This window comes from Eriocheir sinensis, chromosome 10 (assembly GCF_024679095.1).
Source record: "Eriocheir sinensis breed Jianghai 21 chromosome 10, ASM2467909v1, whole genome shotgun sequence".
In the NCBI taxonomy this organism is placed as follows: Eukaryota; Metazoa; Arthropoda; class Malacostraca; order Decapoda; family Varunidae; genus Eriocheir; species Eriocheir sinensis.
The window spans coordinates 21,565,885-21,585,263 of NC_066518.1; the positions used below are offsets into that span (position 1 = coordinate 21,565,885).

Sequence of the window (19,379 nt, forward strand, 5' to 3'; positions counted from 1 at the left end):
AAAGACACTTACGTCACTGCTGGTGAGGCACTACAAGGGTTTTATAGATAAATGATTGACAGGAAATTGATTTTCTCTGTAATATGTCATTGGCTGTGAAGGTTTTATATATCTACATTGCCAAATTAGTTTTGTTTGACGCCAGTGCCTGAGGACACCGCCACAGGCACGGCGGTGGTGGAGCTCAGCGTGACGGACGCCGACGAGTTTGTGGCCGAACTTGACTTCTTCATCACCGGCGGCGACCCTGACGGCCAATTCCTGGTGCACGCCTCAGGGGAGGTGGGTGGGAGGGATGGTGAGACACAACAACAATGGTGACCTGCCAACAACGAATCTGTTCTTTAATGAGAGAGTCACGTTGCTGTGGTCCATATTCCAGGTGTACGTGGCCGGTGAGCTGGACCGGGAGAGGCAGGCCGAGTACACCCTCACCGTCACCGTCACCGTCACCGACGGGAAGTTTACGGCCAACACGACTGTTACTGTGACAGTCATTGACATCAACGGTTGGTGACAGTATAGTCTTGCCTGAAATGATAATGGATAATGTATGGTAATAGGTCATGAATTAAGTAAGCAGAGTGTCTAGCACTTCTGTGACTCACACTGGTGTGCTTCACGACAGACAACGGTCCGGTGTGCAAGGAGCCAATCTACCGCCACGAGATCTCCGAGGACGCCACCCCAGGCACCCACGTGGCCTCTGTTGTGTCCTGGGATGCCGATGAAGGCACTGCTGCCTGGAGCCGCTACATTCTCACCGGGGACAGCGCCCACCACTTCAGTATTGACCAGCTGAATGGCCACGTGGCCACAGCCACCCAGCTGGACAGAGAGGCACGGGACCACTACCACCTCACTGTAGGTATTCACACACACACACACACAAAAAAAAAAAAAAAAAATAAGAAAAAAAAAAGGGGCTATCAGAAAGCTGGAAAGGATACAGAGAATTGCAACTTAAATGGTCTCAGAACTCTCAAATATGACGTATGAAGACAAATTGAAGGAGATGGACTTGACGACACTGGAACAAAGAAGGGAGAGAGATCTGATCATGCTGTAGGCTATAGGTTGGTAAATAAGTTTGATGAGGTGGATAGAGATGATATCTTCTTAACTGCGAGAATGCAGGGGCTGAGAGGACATAGGGAGAAACTTAATAAAGGAACCTGTTTGAGTGACTTAAAACAAGTATAGTTTTCCACATAGAAGTGATAACACCTGGAACAGTTTGCAGGGAGAAGTGGTGGAGGCGAACAGTGTCCAACAATTGAAGGGAAGGTTGGATAAATGTAGATATGGAGACGGGACTGTTAGAGCTTAGCTCGGGCCTGGTAGACTACAAATAGGTAAATACACACACACACACACACACACACACACACACACACACATAGCAAGAAATTGAGAAAGGAGACTTGTTTGAAAGACATAAAGAAGTACAGTTTTCCATACTGAAGTGTGAATATATATATGAAAGGGACTAAACAAAGACATTGTTGAAGCGGGCAGTGTCCAAAAAATGAAGGAAACGTTGGACAAATAAAAGATAGCAAGGGATATACCTTCTTCTCAGTGTGGCAGATTTTAAGGAGGCCCAAGACAGTCAGCTATATTCAAGTTTTCATATTGTTCTCTCCCATCTCACCTAGTAAGGCACTGATAGGTAGACAGCATGTATACTAAGCAACACCAGCAAAGTCCTCAAGCAGCCCAGTCAGCCACAAACACCCAGACCTTACCTAGGCATTATAGCAGGAAATGAGCACTATCCTTGTAACATATTACAACATCGCAATGCCTATCATATATCTTACCAAACAGTGCCATACAACCTCACTGTATTTTTATCCTCCTCAGGTTTTATTGCACTCTCTACAAAGCTTACATGGTGGAAAACTCTTCTCAACCTTCTCATCAACCATTGGAACACACTACATTGCACTAGCTACCACACATCCTACCAAGCAGTGCCATACAACCTCACTGTCTGTTTAATCGCACTCTACGAAGCTTACCTGGAGGAAAACTCTTCTCCTCAACCTTCTTATCGACCATTGGAACACACTACATTGCACTACCTACCACACATCCTACCAAGCAGTGCCGTACAACCTCAGTGTCCGTATATCCTCCTCAGAATTAATTGCACTCTCTATGAAGACTACATGGAGGAAAACTCTTCTCCTTAACCTTATCATCAACCATTGGAACACACTACATTGCACTAGCTATCATACATCATACAACCTCAGTGTCTGTTTATACTCCTCAGGTTTAATCGCACTCTATATGAAGCTTACGTGGAGGAAAATTCATCTCCTGGCCAGCTAGTCATCAACCTGGTGGCCACGGACCTTGATGCCTGGGACCTGGGCAAGCTGCAGTACACCATCCTGCACCAGACTTCAGAGGGAGCCTTCACCGTGGACAAAGAAGGTAGAGAGAGACATTGGTTGGTATTCTTAGACACTTTCGCTTCTCACATCAACTTTTCTAAAGGTCAAAAAGGGGATCAATCAGGTTCTAATGAGTGTTTCTTTAGGTTCACGGTACAGAAGAAGGGTCAAACTAACACCGGGGTCATAAAACTACCCATGGAAATGAGCAAAACTCCTACGAAAGCCTTGTCAAATATGTGAACTTGGGAGACAAAATGTTTAGTAATACGGCCCTTTGAATTTGCTCGTACTATACTTTTGAATTTTAGGTTCCTGCAGTAAGAGATTTCATTTGAAGGTTTGATGTATGAATGTTGTTGTTGTTGTTGATAGTATTAGTAGGAGTAGTAAAAGTAGTTGTAGTCATAGTAGTAACTGTAATGGTAGCAATAGAAGGTTAAGGAGATAAAAAAAAAGGATGGAAAACATGCTCTTCAAGTCATATTTTATTGAAGTTTTCCCTGAGACAGCATTACAGTAGCTTGTTTATTTAACTACATTTTAAACCTCAAGGAACCACATCACTAGAGCATACTGTTGTGAGGCTTTGAATGAAAGATACCCTAAACTTACCCAAACTTAACAAAACGCCGACGATTACCAAACAGTCACCATATGTCTTGACTCGGAAAAATCACATTTGCATCCTTACTAAAGAAACTTTCTATATAACCTGAAACTGGCATCTCTTTTGGCCATTTTTTACTTCTATCCTTTTTTTAGGAGCAGCGTTTAGCAGGCTTTTTTCTACACTTTTATGCCCCTCAGCTGCTTCCTTTCCTGTAAGAAAAAAAAAAAAGGGGACCTCATTCTTTGTTAATTTATACCATACAAACTTCACCCCTTCCCAGGCAACCTATACACTGAGACACCTCTGGATCGCGAGTCCCTGCCTGTGCACAGCCTCAAGGTGTCTGTGATGGACGAGGGGGGCCGGGCCAGCTTCACGGCGGTGCGTGTGACGGTCCGCGACAAGAACGACAACCCACCAGTCTTCACGTTGCCGAAGTATCAGGCGAACATCATCACTGACTTGGCTCCCAGGACAACCATTCTCAAGGTGGGGAACACTGGGCAGGGAGGAGTTAGGCCCCGTTCACACCGTGGCAACGCTGGGCCATGACAACTCAGCGACTTTTAGGCCCCCATCACACTGTGCCGACTCGGCATCTGACAATCGTTTCTAGACCTCTTTCCGACCATGTGCGACCCTTTCACATCAGCATTTCACACCCAAGACCTTGTGTGCCCTTAGTCGCTGGGTTGTCATGGCCCAGAGTCAGCACAGTGTGAATGGCGCCTTAATCAACTAATTTCCTTTATGGCCTTTGGAAACAATATGCAGATCACTTGGCACACACACACACACACACACACACACACACACACACACACACACACACACACACACACAGGCATTTGATAAGAGACTAATGTGGAAATTAGAAAATAGAGGAGGATTGGGAGAAAAATGACTATGGATGAAAAATTACCTGACAAACAAAGAAATGAGAACCGTGTTGAAAGGTGAGATATCAGAATGGAGAACGGTCACAAGTGACGTTCCACAAGGGTCAGTGTTAGCGAATATTATGTTTTTAATATTTATAGATGATATGCCAGAAAAAGTAAAGAGTTACAAGGGTATGTTTGCAGATGACGCCAAACTGCTTAGAAAAATAAGAGATGAAGATGATGATTGTAATAAACTACAGGAAGATTCCAATGAGATACATGAATGGAGTAAAAAATGGGAAATGAAGTTCAATGAAAAGAATTGTCACACAATGAAAATGGGCAAGAGTAAAATAGAGCAAGTGGTGTGTAGGATGGGAGGGACAATCATCGATACAGTGAAGGAAGAAAAAGACTTAGGAATTATAATACAAGATACACTGACATCTGAGAAGCACATAAATAAGATATTTGGAGAAACATATGTACCGTATTTCCCACCATATAAGACGCACCGACGTATAAGACACCTATAATTTGGCAAGATATATAAAAAAAAAAAAAAAAAAAATTTCCCTGAACTTAATGTGTGTGCAGTATTACATTTGGCCACCTTACTTACAATTATGACTATGATACCGTATGTTGCTTTGTGCCCTTCTCTGTGTTCAAAGTGTTCCACTGTTGGGTGAAGAATTACAGTGCTCTTACCCCGAGCAGCTGTGACTTTGAAATGGTAAACAAAAGGGTTGGTTGGTAAATTCACTCACTGCACAGTGTGCAGGCGGTAACTTTCATTGTGCTACTGAAGGAACTAATCACACGGGGATGCTACGTTCGATGGGCCATCTTGGTCTTGATCTTGACTTTCAGGGACTGTATACCTACTTTCAAGTAGAAATAGATGTTGATTAACCCCTTAATGACGATGATGCCGCTGGCATCATATAGTTCTATCAGACATGGGCAACGAGCATGACGCCAGCGCTGGAGAGTGAGAAGCTTTCCAAAATTTGAAGGGTGCGTGTAACTATAGGTCTCTGTTGATGCTGAGTGACTAACTGGCACCTCTTTTGTTCTTGCGATGTCCCCCACCACCATTCCATGAAAAAAATAGTCTACAGTTCCTGCCTACACATCATGGCATCTGTAGAGCAATTCTGTTCCCTCAGCCGTCCTTTTTGGCGGTCTTCTTTTAGTTTCTACTTGTGTGCGTAGTGAGCGTAGTCTTGACACCTCCACTGATTTACGGATGTTCAAGATGGACCAGTATCTAGTTCAAAGTGAAAGGAGCGGAAGAGTTGTAATTTGGAATTCCAGCTAAACGGTCTGTCCAAATAATAATCTGATTTCACAGTTGAATTTTACGGATGATTCTCTAAAACTTTTATTCAATGAGATTCATTCCAGAATGAAAAAACTACAAAAATTTGCAAAAAATATTTTTCGAGTTTCACTGCAACTTTGGCTCTCCGTAGGCATTAAATTTCCGGGTCAAAGTGGAATGGAAGTGTTGGATAGAAGTGATTTAATCGAGACTGAAGGGAGGAGGCAACTAAGAGGACACAGTAAGAAACTGAGAAAGAGGACTTGTTTGAAAGACCTAAAGAAGTTCAGTTTTCCATACAGGAGTGTGAATACATGGAATGGACTTAGCAAAGACGTTGTTGAAGCAAGCAGTGTCCATAAAATGAAGGAAATTCTGGACAAATATAGAGTGGGAGACAGGACTGACTGAGATTGAGCTCTGGCCATGTATACTACAAATAAGTAAATACAAATAGGTAAATACACACACAGACACATTACAGTACTGGGAAATCATACACTCATTTCCTCAGATAACACATACTAGCACACACATCACAATCTGCACCTCATAACATTCTGGCCCCAGCTAGCCACCTTCTGTATGCTCAAAGTCTTGCCTTGTGTTGGCAGGCAATGTGATCACGTCCCTGTGGATGGCGGGGCCACAGTCAGTGCAGTACCTGATCATGGTGGACGAGGGCATGAAGGCAGCCAGTGAGGAGAGGGAGTCTGGGGAGAGTTCAGGGCCCTTCACCGTGACCTCCACTGGCCTGGTGGTGGTGCACAGGGCCCTGGACCATGAGCGGCGACGCACACATCACATCAGCGTCACCAACCGTACACTGACCACGCCGCCCACGGTGGACTACATGACCATCTCTGTGGTGGTGAGTTTATGGCAGGAAGCAGCAAGTTTTGGTCTCTTGTCTGTATTGTTGATTAGGGTTTGGATTATGGGCTGAAATGAGGGTCAATGAAAGACGTTTTAATATATTGGTCTTGAACTGATTGGGTCTTGCTCTGGCATGACCAACAGGTGATGGATGTGAATGATGGCAGAGTGCATGAAGTTTTGATCTCTTAATCTTATGGTTGATTACGGTTTGGATTTTGGGCTGAAATGACAGTCAAAGAAAGACATTTTAATTTATGGATTTTGAATTGGTTGGGTCTTGTTCTGGAATGACCAACAGGTGATGGACGTGAATGACTGCCCTCCACGCTTCTCTGAGTCCAGCTACACAGCCCTGGTGGCCGAGAACAGCGAGGTGGGCGCCACCGTCACCATCCTCACGGCCGCTGATGACGATGAAGGAAACCATGGCCAGGTAAATGTTGCCTGTGTCTCCATGTTATTTTCAGTCCATGAAAACATTCTCCAGAATAAATTATTAAATGTCTGCTCTGCTCTCTGCTCTTCTCTCCTCAGATCCAGTACAGCCTCGGCCCCGATGAAAGCGCTGTAGTGAAGTCAACTTTCCGCATTGATCCACACACTGGGACGCTGACCCTGGCGGCCCTGCTGGACCGCGAGACCATGGCCCAGTACTCCTTCACCGTCACTGCCACTGACGGGGGCCCCAAGCCTCTGTCCACCAGCACAAGAGTCACTGTACTGGTCAAGGACTACAACGACAACCCTCCAGTGTTCACCAAAGACACTTACGTCACTGCTGGTGAGGCACTACAAGGGTTTTATAGATAAATGATTGACAGGAAATTGATTTTCTCTGTAATATGTCATTGGCTGTGAAGGTTTTATATATCTACATTGCCAAATTAGTTTTGTTTGACGCCAGTGCCTGAGGACACCGCCACGGGCACGGCGGTGGTGGAGCTCAGCGTGACGGACGCCGACGAGTCTGTGGCCGAACTTGACTTCTTCATCACCGGCGGCGACCCTGACGGCCAATTCCTGGTGCACGCCTCAGGGGAGGTGGGTGGGAGGGATGGTGAGACACAACAACAATGGTGACCTGCCAACAACTAAACTGTTCTTTAATGAGAGAGTCACGTTGCTGTGGTCCATATTCCAGGTGTACGTGGCCGGTGAGCTGGACCGGGAGAGGCAGGCCGAGTACACCCTCACCGTCACCGTCACCATCACCGACGGGAAGTTTACGGCCAACACGACTGTTACTGTGACAGTCATTGACATCAACGGTTGGTGACAGTATAGTCTTGCCTGAAATGATAATGGATAATGTATGGTAATAGGTCATGAATTAAGTAAGCAGAGTGTCTAGCACTTCTGTGACTCACACTGGTGTGCTTCACGACAGACAACGGTCCGGTGTGCAAGGAGCCAATCTACCGCCACGAGATCTCCGAGGACGCCACCCCAGGCACCCACGTGGCCTCTGTTGTGTCCTGGGATGCCGATGAAGGCACTGCTGCCTGGAGCCGCTACATTCTCACCGGGGACAGCGCCCACCACTTCAGTATTGACCAGCTGAATGGCCACGTGGCCACAGCCACCCAGCTGGACAGAGAGGCACGGGACCACTACCACCTCACTGTAGGTATTCACACACACACACACACACACACACACACACACACAAAAAAAAAAAAAAAAAGGGCTATCAGAAAGCTGGAAAGGATACAGAGAATTGCAACTTAAATGGTCTCAGAACTCTCAAATATGACGTATGAGGACAAATTGAAGGAGATGGACTTGACGACACTGGAACAAAGAAGGGAGAGAGATTTGATCATGCTGTAGGCTATAGGTTGGTAAATAAGTTTGATGAGGTGGATAGAGATGATATCTTCTTAACTGCGAGAATGCAGGGGCTGAGAGGACATAGGGAGAAACTTAATAAAGGAACCTGTTTGAGTGACTTAAAACAAGTATAGTTTTCCACATAGAAGTGATAACACCTGGAACAGTTTGCAGGGAGAAGTGGTGGAGGCGAACAGTGTCCAACAATTGAAGGGAAGGTTGGATAAATGTAGATATGGAGACGGGACTGTTAGAGCTTAGCTCGGGCCTGGTAGACTACAAATAGGTAAATACACACACACACACACACACACACACACACACACACACACATAGCAAGAAATTGAGAAAGGAGACTTGTTTGAAAGACATAAAGAAGTACAGTTTTCCATACTGAAGTGTGAATATATATATGAAAGGGACTAAACAAAGACATTGTTGAAGCGGGCAGTGTCCAAAAAATGAAGGAAACGTTGGACAAATAAAAGATAGCAAGGGATATACCTTCTTCTCAGTGTGGCAGATTTTAAGGAGGCCCAAGACAGTCAGCTATATTCAAGTTTTCATATTGTTCTCTCCCATCTCACCTAGTAAGGCACTGATAGGTAGACAGCATGTATAATAAGCAACACCAGCAAAGTCCTCAAGCAGCCCAGTCAGCCACAAACACCCAGACCTTACCTAGGCATTATAGCAGGAAATGAGCACTATCCTTGTAACATATTACAACATCGCAATGCCTATCATATATCTTACCAAACAGTGCCATACAACCTCACTGTATTGTTATCCTCCTCAGGTTTAATTGCACTCTCTACAAAGCTTACATGGCAGAAAACTCTTCTCAACCTTCTCATCAACCATTGGAACACACTACATTGCACTAGCTACCACACATCCTACCAAGCAGTGCCATACAACCTCACTGTCTGTTTATACTCCTCAGATTTAATCGCACTCTACGAAGCTTACCTGGGAAAACTCTTCTCCTCAACCTTCTTATCGACCATTGGAACACTACATTGCACTACCTACCACACATCCTACCAAGCAGTGCCGTACAACCTCAGTGTCCGTATATCCTCCTCAGATTTAATTGCACTCTCTATGAAGACTACATGGAGTAAAACTCTTCTCCTCAACCTTATCATCAACCATTGGAACACACTACATTGCACTAGCTATCATACATCATACAACCTCAGTGTCTGTTTATACTCCTCAGGTTTAATCGCACTCTATATGAAGCTTACGTGGAGGAAAATTCATCTCCTGGCCAGCTAGTCATCAACCTGGTGGCCACGGACCTTGATGCCTGGGACCTGGGCAAGCTGCAGTACACCATCCTGCACCAGACTTCAGAGGGAGCCTTCACCGTGGACAAAGAAGGTAGAGAGAGACATTGGTTGGTATTCTTAGACACTTTCGCTTCTCACATCAACTTTTCTAAAGGTCAAAAAGGGGATCAATCAGGTTCTAATGAGTGTTTCTTTAGGTTCACGGTACAGAAGAAGGGTCAAACTAACACCGGGGTCATAAAACTACCCCTAGAAATGTGCAAAACTCCTACGAAAGCCTTGTCAAATATGTGAACTTGGGAGACAAAATGTTTAGTAATACGGCCCTTTGAATTTGCTCGTACTATACTTTTGAATTTTAGGTTCCTGCAGTAAGAGATTTCATTTGAAGGTTTGATGTATGAATGTTGTTGTTGTTGTTGATAGTATTAGTAGGAGTAGTAAAAGTAGTTGTAGTCATAGTAGTAACTGTAATGGTAGCAATAGAAGGTTAAGGAGATAAAAAAAAAGGATGGAAAACATGCTCTTCAAGTCATATTTTACTGAAGTTTTCCCTGAGACAGCATTACAGTAGCTTGTTTATTTAACTACATTTTAAACCTCAAGGAACCACATCACTAGAGCATACAGTTGTGAGGCTTTGAATGAAAGATACCCTAAACTTACCCAAACTTAACAAAACGCCGACGATTACCAAACAGTCACCATATGTCTTGACTCGGAAAAATCACATTTGCATCCTTACTAAAGAAACTTTCTATATAACCTGAAACTGGCATCTCTTTTGGCCATTTTTTACTTCTTTCCTTTTTTTAGGAGCAGCGTTTAGCAGGCTTTTTTCTACACTTTTATGCCCCTGAGCTGCTTCCTTTCCTGTAAAAAAAAAAAAAAGGGGGACCTCATTCTTTGTTAATTTATACCATACAAACTTCACCCCTTCCCAGGCAACCTATACACTGAGACACCTCTGGATCGCGAGTCCCTGCCTGTGCACAGCCTCAAGGTGTCTGTGATGGACGAGGGGGGCCGGGCCAGCTTCACGGCGGTGCGTGTGACGGTCCGCGACAAGAACGACAACCCACCAGTCTTCATGTTGCCGGAGTATCAGGCGAACATCAACACTGACTTGGCTCCCAGGACAACCATTCTCAAGGTGGGGAACACTGGGCAGGGAGGAGTTAGGCCCCGTTCACACTGTGCCAACTCTGGACCATGACAACTCAGCGACTTTTAGGCCCCCATCACACTGTGCCGACTCGGCATCTGACAATCGTTTCTAGACCTCTTTCCGACCATGTGCGACCCTTTCACATCAGCATTTCACACCCAAGACCTTGTGTGCCCTTAGTCGCTGGGTTGTCATGGCCCAGAGTCAGCACAGTGTGAATGGCGCCTTAATCAACTAATTTCCTTTATGGCCTTTGGAAATATTTGTTGAGAGACCCAAAATAGTCTAAGAATGGACTGTATTGGCTATACAGGCAGCGCCACATGTGGCCACTCAACTCCAAGCTGAATTTCCCATAGAGTTCAAGTTATAGACTAGAGTGCGTCTGAGGCTGTCTCAGGGATACACGGCCATGATGCCGCCATCGCCCCCAGCCGATGATTGCACACTCTTCACTCCTACCCGATTTCAGTTTTCTCCATGTCAAATAGTAGTCAGGAAATCGGGTAGGAGGAAAGTGTGTGCAGTCGTTGGCTTGGAGCGGTGGCGGCACCAAACCTTGTATCCTGGAGGCAACCTCAGACACCTAATACATAACTTGAGTTCTGTGGAAAGTACTGCTTTGACAGTTCACTGAGTGGCCACGTGTGGCGCTGCCTGTATAATATGGTCCTTACAGGCCTGGCTTTTAGTACCCTTACCTAGCTAGTAATTTCGGTTGTTATGCTGTCTCCATTCTCTGAACAGAACCAGTAGATCTATTTTTTAGTCTGTTATTTATTGGGCCAGTAGTCAGTGAGGCCTTTTCTTTTCTAACCTACTATTCTCTGTAAAGAACCAGTAAGTTTATTATGTAATCTGTTGTTTTTTGGGCCAGCAGGCAATGAGGGTCTTTTTTTTTTTCTTCCCTGACCTACGTATTCCTTGTAAAAAAACTCGTAAGTGTACTATTTGTTGTCTATTGCCCTGTTCCTTCTTTTATAATGTTTCTCTGGAGGTGATTAGTGTGTCATTTTAGGGCCAGCAAGCAGTGAGGTCTTTTTTTCCTTTTCTAACCTCCATATTCCCTGTAAAAAACTCGTCAGTGTAATATTTTTTGTCTGTTGCCCTGTTGCTTCTTCTCATATAAGAACATAGTCCTCTTACCACTTGATATTGACCTCTCAGCCACCCTTCTCCACTTCTATAGGAGCAGCGATTAGCAGGCCTTTTTCTACACTTTCTTTTGTTGCCCTTGAGTTGCTTCCTTTACTGTAGAAAAAACTCCCCTACTTTTATAGAGTCAGTGTTTAGCCGACTTTTTTTTTAATTTATCTTTTGCCCTTGAGCTACTTCCTTTGCTGTAATAAAAAAATAGAATAACTACAATATTCTGCCCCCCGCTGCACTAAACTCCATTTCACTCTACCATATAATACTGTTTTATGTGAAACTGTACTGTACCTTGATTTGCTGCACTGTGTTTCTCTATGTAGGCATCACAATGGACTGCAATGGAGCCATATTATTAACCCGTCTGCTGCGATTGGCATGGATTTTGCCTTTTGGTACCCTGATAACATATACTCCCAGGTCTTTCTCTGCCTCTGTGGTGGATAGTGGAGTGTTTCCATGTGGTATTGGTATGCTGGATTTCCCTCCATGGTGCATGACTTACATTTTCTTCATTGTATTGTAGCAGCCACTTTTTGTTCCATTCCTGTAGCTTGGTGAGGTTTTGTAGGAAATCTTCAGTCAAGGTGTTGATTTGTTCCACTATGTTTCTGTATGTATGTATCACAAGGGACTGCAAGCCACCATTTCAGGCTGTATTATTAAACATTTTGGCACCCAAGCTCACATATTTGACAAGGCTTTCATATGGGTTGTGGGGATATCCAGGAGTAGTTTAATGACCCTGGTGGTAGTCTGACCCTTCCTCTGTACCATGAATCTAAAGAAACACCCATGAGAACCTGACTGATCTCCTTTTTGGCCTTTGGAAATCGATGTAAGGGAAGGAATCATCTGAGAATACCAACCTTAGTGTCAGGAAAACTGATCGATGGAACTGTATGGCTGCATTAGGCCCATATTCTCAAGCATTTCTGGGCTTACACACCCATAGGTATTTGGTAAGGCTTTTGTTGAGGTTGTGTTAGTATTTCCATGGGTAGGCCAATGAGTCTAGTTATAGTTTAATTCACAAGGCTTTCGCACCATGACTGAAAAACAATCATGTGAACTCAGCCAATCACCTCCGTGGCCTTGGGAAATATTTGTTGTGAGCCAAAAGGAGGGGAAAGGAAAGAGAAAAAAGGGAAGAGAGGGAGACAGGGAGAAGTAAAGGAAATGTCAAGTAAAAGCAAGGCTACAAGGAGGAGAATATAGGAAAGAGGAAGGAGAGGGAAGGGGAAAGAGAAGGAAGTGAAAAATAGTTTGAGAATACATGCAGTGGTTTCAGATTACCCTTACCTACTTATAGATCTTGTTTGTTATACCTCCTCCATGCTCACCATCACAGTTAGAGGCCAGTGATGCAGATGGAGTTAACAGTGAAGAATAGTTTGAGAATACGTGCAGTGGTTCCAGATTACCCTTACCCAGCTATAGATCTCATTTGTTATACTTTCTCCATGCTTGCCATCACAGGTCGAGGCCAGTGACGCAGATGAAGGGGCAAACAGTGAAGTGAGGTACCGCATGTATGAAGCCAACAGTTCTGAGGCGCTGGAGCTCTTCTCGGTCAACCCCACCACCGGCGAGGTCACCGTGGCACAGACCATCCACAGCCGAGGTAATTCATCCACTTACTCACGGTCATGGGTGAAGAGTCGGAGTTGAGTCACCAGAGTCGAACCTGAGTCTTAATATTTCCCTAACTTGTTCATTTTCCATTTCTATTTTCTCAGTCATCATTTTTCTTTGTAACAGTTTGTATGTCAGTCTTCTGAGTCTTATTATTTCTCTAACTTGTTCATTTTCTATCTCCATTTCCTCTGTGTTATCAGTTTCCTTTGTAACATTTAGTATTTCCTGCTGCCTCAAAACAATTATTCCAACAACCTAAGGACCATATTTTTATACATTTCAGTGCCCAAGCTCACATACTTGACTAGGCTTTCGTAGGATTCCTAGGTGTTTCCATGGATACTAGTGGTAGATTGATGAAGCTTTTATAACTTGGACCTACAAAGCTACTCATTAGAATCCAATTAACCCGTCCGCTGCAATTGGCACAGATTTGGCTTTCACTGGTAGCCTGGTAGCATATACTCCCTGTGGGTAGTAGAGTGTTTGTTTCCCATGTGGTATTGGTATGCTGGATATTCCCTCCCAAGGTGCATGACTTTACATTTTTCTTCATTGAATTGTAGCAGCCACTTTTTGTTCCATTCCTGTAGCTTGGTGATGTCTTCTGGTAGGAAATCTGCAGTCAAGGGGTTAACCTGGTAGCAGCGACGGGCCAAATTTCTGGCTTTACCGTGTAGCAGCGATGGGCCAAATTTGTGCCATGATATAAACCCCCCAAAATAGATGATACATAAACTGATCACAAATGCATTGATATATATTATGAAATGGTTTGTGTGAGAGATGATTTTTTCTCAATTTTCTCGCTAAGAGGGACCAATAAGAAACATGATCCCCGCTGCTTCCCGGGTTAATCTTTCTCAGCCTTTGGAAATACCTGATGTGAGAGTCAGAAGTGTATAATACTGATCTGAGGCGCCTTACACTTCCTGCTGTCTGCTAATGCTCCACCAGGTTGTGTCATCTTCGTGCACAAGTACTACATCTACCTCTCCAAAATTACGCATGCTTTTTTTAATATTTTTTACTGATGCGGGTCCGGAGCGTGTCTGGGTTAGGATAGTTATGCCAGCGAGCATTTTCATATATTTAGCCGTGTGCTTTACTGTAAAAAAATTGAGCTTGGATTCACAAGTGAGTAGCGGGCTTTTTTTTTTTTTTTTTTTTTTTTTTGTTTTTTTTTTACTTCCTTTACTACTGAAAAAAAAAAAGTTCCACAAATAGCAGTAAACTTTCATATTTTTGTACTTTTTTTTTTTTTTTTTGAGCTGTTTCCTTTACTCTAAAAAGTGTGAGTTTGGATGCACAAGTGATTATCGTATATAGAGAGACTGTTCCATTAGTTCCATAAGTATCAGTGAACTCCCAAATGTTACAGAAAATGAGGTGTACCAGTTTTTCATCCGTGGCGAGGACAGCGGCTCCCCCCAGCACCACTCCGACGTGCCCGTCACCATCTTCCTGCTGCCCCCTCATGAGAACCCCCCGCACTGCGCCAGGAAGTATGCACAGTTCTTCATCAGGGAGGACGCCCCCATCGGTGAGCACCCACAGCTATCAGTAATATGACACACACACACACACACACACACACACACACACACACATAAAAAAATAAGATAAAATTAAAAAGTCACTGGTAAAATGCATATTATTTAAGAAAATACAAGGAAGGAAACAATATGCAGATCACTTGGCACACACACACACACACACACACACACACACACACACACACACACACACACAGGCATTTGATAAGAGACTGATGTGGAAATTAGAAAATAGAGGAGGATTGGGAGAAAAATGACTATGGATGAAAAATTACCTGACAAACAAAGAAATGAGAACCGTGTTGAAAGGTGAGATATCAGAATGGAGAACGGTCACAAGTGACGTTCCACAAGGGTCAGTGTTAGCGAATATTATGTTTTTAATACTTATAGATGATATGCCAGAAAAAGTAAAGAGTTACAAGGGTATGTTTGCAGATGACGCCAAACTGCTTAGAAAAATAAGAGATGAAGATGATGATTGTAATAAACTACAGGAAGATTCCAATGAGATACATGAATGGAGTAAAAAATGGGAAATGAAGTTCAATGAAAAGAATTGTCACACAATGAAAATGGGCAAGAGTAAAAATAGAGCAAGTGGAGTGTGTAGGATGGGAGGGACAATCATCGATACAGTGAAGGAAGAAAAAGACTTAAGAATTATAATACAAGATACACTAACATTTGAGAAGCACATAAATAAGATATTTGGAGAAACATATGTACCGTATTTCCCACCATATAAGACGCACTGACGTATAAGACACCTATAATTTGGCAAGATATATTTGAAAAAAAAAAAAAATTCCCTGAACTTAATGTGTGTGCAGTATTACATTTGGCCACCTTACTTACAATTATGACTATGATACCGTATGTTGCTTTGTGCCCTTCTCTGTGTTCAAAGTGTTCCACTGTTTGTTGAAGAATTACAGTGCTCTTACCCCGAGCAGCTGTGACTTTGAAATGGTAAACAAAAGGGTTGGTTGGTAAATTCACTCACTGCACAGTGTGCAGGCGGTAACTTTCATTGTGCTACTGAAGGAACTAATCACACGGGGATGCTACGTTCGATGGGCCATCTTGGTCTTGATCTTGACTTTCAGGGACTGTATACCTACTTTCAAGTAGAAATAGATGTTGATTAACCCCTTAATGACGATGATGCCGCTGGCATCATATAGTTCTATCAGACATGGGCAACGAGCATGACGCCAGCGCTGGAGAGTTAGAAGCTTTCCAAAATTTGAAGGGCGCGTGTAACTATAGGTCTCTGTCGATGCTGAGTGACTAACTGGCACCTCTTTTGTTCCTGCGATGTCCCCCACCACCATTCCGTGCAAAAAATAGTCTACAGTTCCTGCCTACACATCATGGCGTCTGTAGAGCAATTCTGTTCCCTCAGCCGTCCTTTTTTGGCGGTCTTTCTTTAGTTTCTACTTGTAGTGTGCGTACTGAGCGTAGTCTTGACACCTCCACTGATTTACGTGATGTTCAAGATGGACCAGTATCTAGTTCAAAGGAGTGGGAGCGGAAGTTGTAATTTTTTGGGAATCATGGAATTCCAGCTAAACGGTCTGTCCAAATAATAATCTGATTTCACAGTTGAATTTTACGGATGATTCTTTACAACTTTTATTCAATGAGATTCATTCCAGAATGAAAAAACTACAAAAATTTACAAAAAATATTTTTCGAGTTTCACTGCAACTTTGGCTCTCCGTAGGCATTAAATTTCCGGGTCAAAGTGGAATGGAAGTGTTGGATAGAAATGATTTAATCGAGACTGAAGGGAGGAGGCAACTAAGAGGACACAGTAAGAAACTGAGAAAGAGGACTTGTTTGAAAGACCTAAAGAAGTTCAGTTTTCCATACAGGAGTGTGAATACATGGAATGGACTTAGCAAAGACGTTGTTGAAGCAAGCAGTGTCCGTAAAATGAAGGAAATTCTGGACAAATATAGAGTGGGAGACAGGACTGACTGAGATTGAGCTCTGGCCATGTATACTACAAATAAGTAAATACAAATAGGTAAATACACACACAGACACATTAAAGTAAAGTGAAATCATACACTCATTTCCTCAGATAACACATACTAGCACACACATCACAATCTGCACCTCATAACATTCTGGCCCCAGCTAGCCACCTTCTGTATGCTCAAAGTCTTGCCTTGTGTTGGCAGGCAATGTGATCACGTCCCTGTGGATGGCGGGGCCACAGTCAGTGCAGTACCTGATCATGGTGGACGAGGGCATGAAGGCAGCCAGTGAGGAGAGGGAGTCTGGGGAGAGTTCAGGGCCCTTCACCGTGACCTCCACTGGCCTGGTGGTGGTGCACAGGGCCCTGGACCATGAGCGGCGACGCACACATCACATCAGCGTCACCAACCGTACACTGACCACGCCGCCCACGGTGGACTACATGACCATCTCTGTGGTGGTGAGTTTATGGCAGGAAGCAGCAAGTTTTGGTCTCTTGTCTGTATTGTTGATTAGGGTTTGGATTATGGGCTGAAATGAGGGTCAATGAAAGACGTTTTAATATATTGGTCTTGAACTGATTGGGTCTTGCTCTGGCATGACCAACAGGTGATGGATGTGAATGATGGCAGAGTGCATGAAGTTTTGATCTCTTATCCTTATGGTTGATTACGGTTTGGATTTTGGGCTGAAATGACAGTCAAAGAAAGACATTTTAATTTATGGATTTTGAATTGGTTGGGTCTTGTTCTGGAATGACCAACAGGTGATGGACGTGAATGACTGCCCTCCACGCTTCTCTGAGTCCAGCTACACAGCCCTGGTGGCCGAGAACAGCGAGGTGGGCGCCACCGTCACCATCCTCACGGCCGCTGATGACGATGAAGGAAACCATGGCCAGGTAAATGTTGCCTGTGTCTCCATGTTATTTTCAGTCCATGAAAACATTCTCCAGAATAAATTATTAAATGTCTGCTCTGCTCTCTGCTCTTCCCTCCTCAGATCCAGTACAGCCTCGGCCCCGATGAAAGCGCTGTAGTGAAGTCAACTTTCCGCATTGATCCACACACCGGGACGCTGACCCTGGCGGCCCTGCTGGACCGCGAGACCATGGCCCAGTACTCCTTCACCGTCACTGCCACTGACGGGGCCCTGCCTCTGTCCACCAGCACAAGAGTCACTGTACTGGTCAAGGACTACAACGACAACCCTCCAGTGTTCACCAAAGACACTTACGTCACTGCTGGTGAGGCACTACAAGGGTTTTGTAGATAAATGATTGACAGGAAATTGATTTTCTCTGTAATATGTCATTGGCTGTGAAGGTTTTATATATCTACATTGACAAATTAGTTTTGTTTGACGCCAGTGCCTGAGGACACCGCCACGGGCACGGCGGTGGTGGAGCTCAGCGTGACGGACGCCGACGAGTCTGTGGCCGAACTTGACTTCTTCATCACCGGCGGCGACCCTGACGGCCAATTCCTGGTGCACGCCTCAGGGGAGGTGGGTGGGAGGGATGGTGAGACACAACAACAATGGTGACCTGCCAACAACTAAACTGTTCCTTAACGAGAGAGTCACGTTGCTGTGGTCCATATTCCAGGTGTACGTGGCCGGTGAGCTGGACCGGGAGAGGCAGGCCGAGTACACCCTCACCGTCACCATCACCGACGGGAAGTTTACGGCCAACACGACTGTTACTGTGACAGTCATTGACATCAACGGTTGGTGACAGTATAGTCTTGCCTGAAATGATAATGGATAATGTATGGTAATAGGTCATGAATTAAGTAAGCAGAGTGTCTAGCACTTCTGTGACTCACACTGGTGTGCTTCACGACAGACAACGGTCCGGTGTGCAAGGAGCCAATCTACTGCCAGGAGATCTCCGAGGACGCCACCCCAGGCACCCACGTGGCCTCTGTTGTGTCCTGGGATGCCGATGAAGGCACTGCTGCCTGGAGCCGCTACATTCTCACCGGGGACAGCGCCCACCACTTCAGTATTGACCAGCTGAATGGCCACGTGGCCACAGCCACCCAGCTGGACAGAGAGGCACGGGACCACTACCACCTCACTGTAAGTATTCACACACACACACACACACACACACACACAAAAAAAAAAAAAAGGGCTATCAGAAAGCTGGAAAGGATACAGAGAATTGCAACTTAAATGGTCTCAGAACTCTCAAATATGATGTATGAAGACAGATTGAAGGAGATGGACTTGACGACACTGGAACAAAGAAGGGAGAGAGATCTGATCATGCTGTAGGCTATAGGTTGGTAAATAAGTTTGATGAGGTGGATAGAGATGATATCTTCTTAACTGCGAGAATGCATGGGCTGAGAGGACATAGGGAGAAACTTAATAAAGGAACCTGTTTGAGTGACTTAAAACAAGTATAGTTTTCCACATAGAAGTGTTAACACCTGGAACAGTTTCTGGGGAGAAGTGGTGGAGGTGAACAGTGTCCAACAATTGAAGGGAAGGTTGGATAAATGTAGATATGGAGACGGGACTGTTAGAGCTTAGCTCGGGCCTGGTAGACTACAAATAGGTAAATACACACACACACACACACACACACACACACACACACACACACACATAGCAAGAAATTGAGAAAGGAGA

The 19,379-nt window shown here is 44.4% G+C and overlaps 1 protein-coding gene across 4 annotated transcripts in view; it reads left to right on the plus strand.

Moving 5' to 3' along the window:
* The first annotated feature begins 352 nt into the window (after positions 1-352).
* Positions 353-19,379, plus strand: part of LOC126996680 (fat-like cadherin-related tumor suppressor homolog) — a 57,923-nt gene continuing 38,896 nt past the window's right edge. The window contains exons 1-6 of one of the 4 annotated variants that reach the window (XM_050857419.1): positions 5,634-6,100; positions 6,407-6,541; positions 6,643-6,889; positions 18,109-18,245; positions 18,346-18,466; positions 18,586-18,821. In XM_050857419.1, coding sequence (XP_050713376.1) covers positions 5,867-6,100; positions 6,407-6,541; positions 6,643-6,889; positions 18,109-18,245; positions 18,346-18,466; positions 18,586-18,821 — 1,110 coding nt within the window. In that variant the 5' untranslated portion in view covers positions 5,634-5,866. Of the gene's footprint in view, positions 510-628; positions 865-5,633; positions 6,101-6,406; positions 6,542-6,642; positions 6,890-7,012; positions 7,150-17,899; positions 17,986-18,108; positions 18,246-18,345; positions 18,467-18,585; positions 18,822-19,379 lie in introns of those variants that run through there. The other 3 variants (XM_050857418.1, XM_050857420.1, XM_050857421.1) reach the window with 3 other exon arrangements.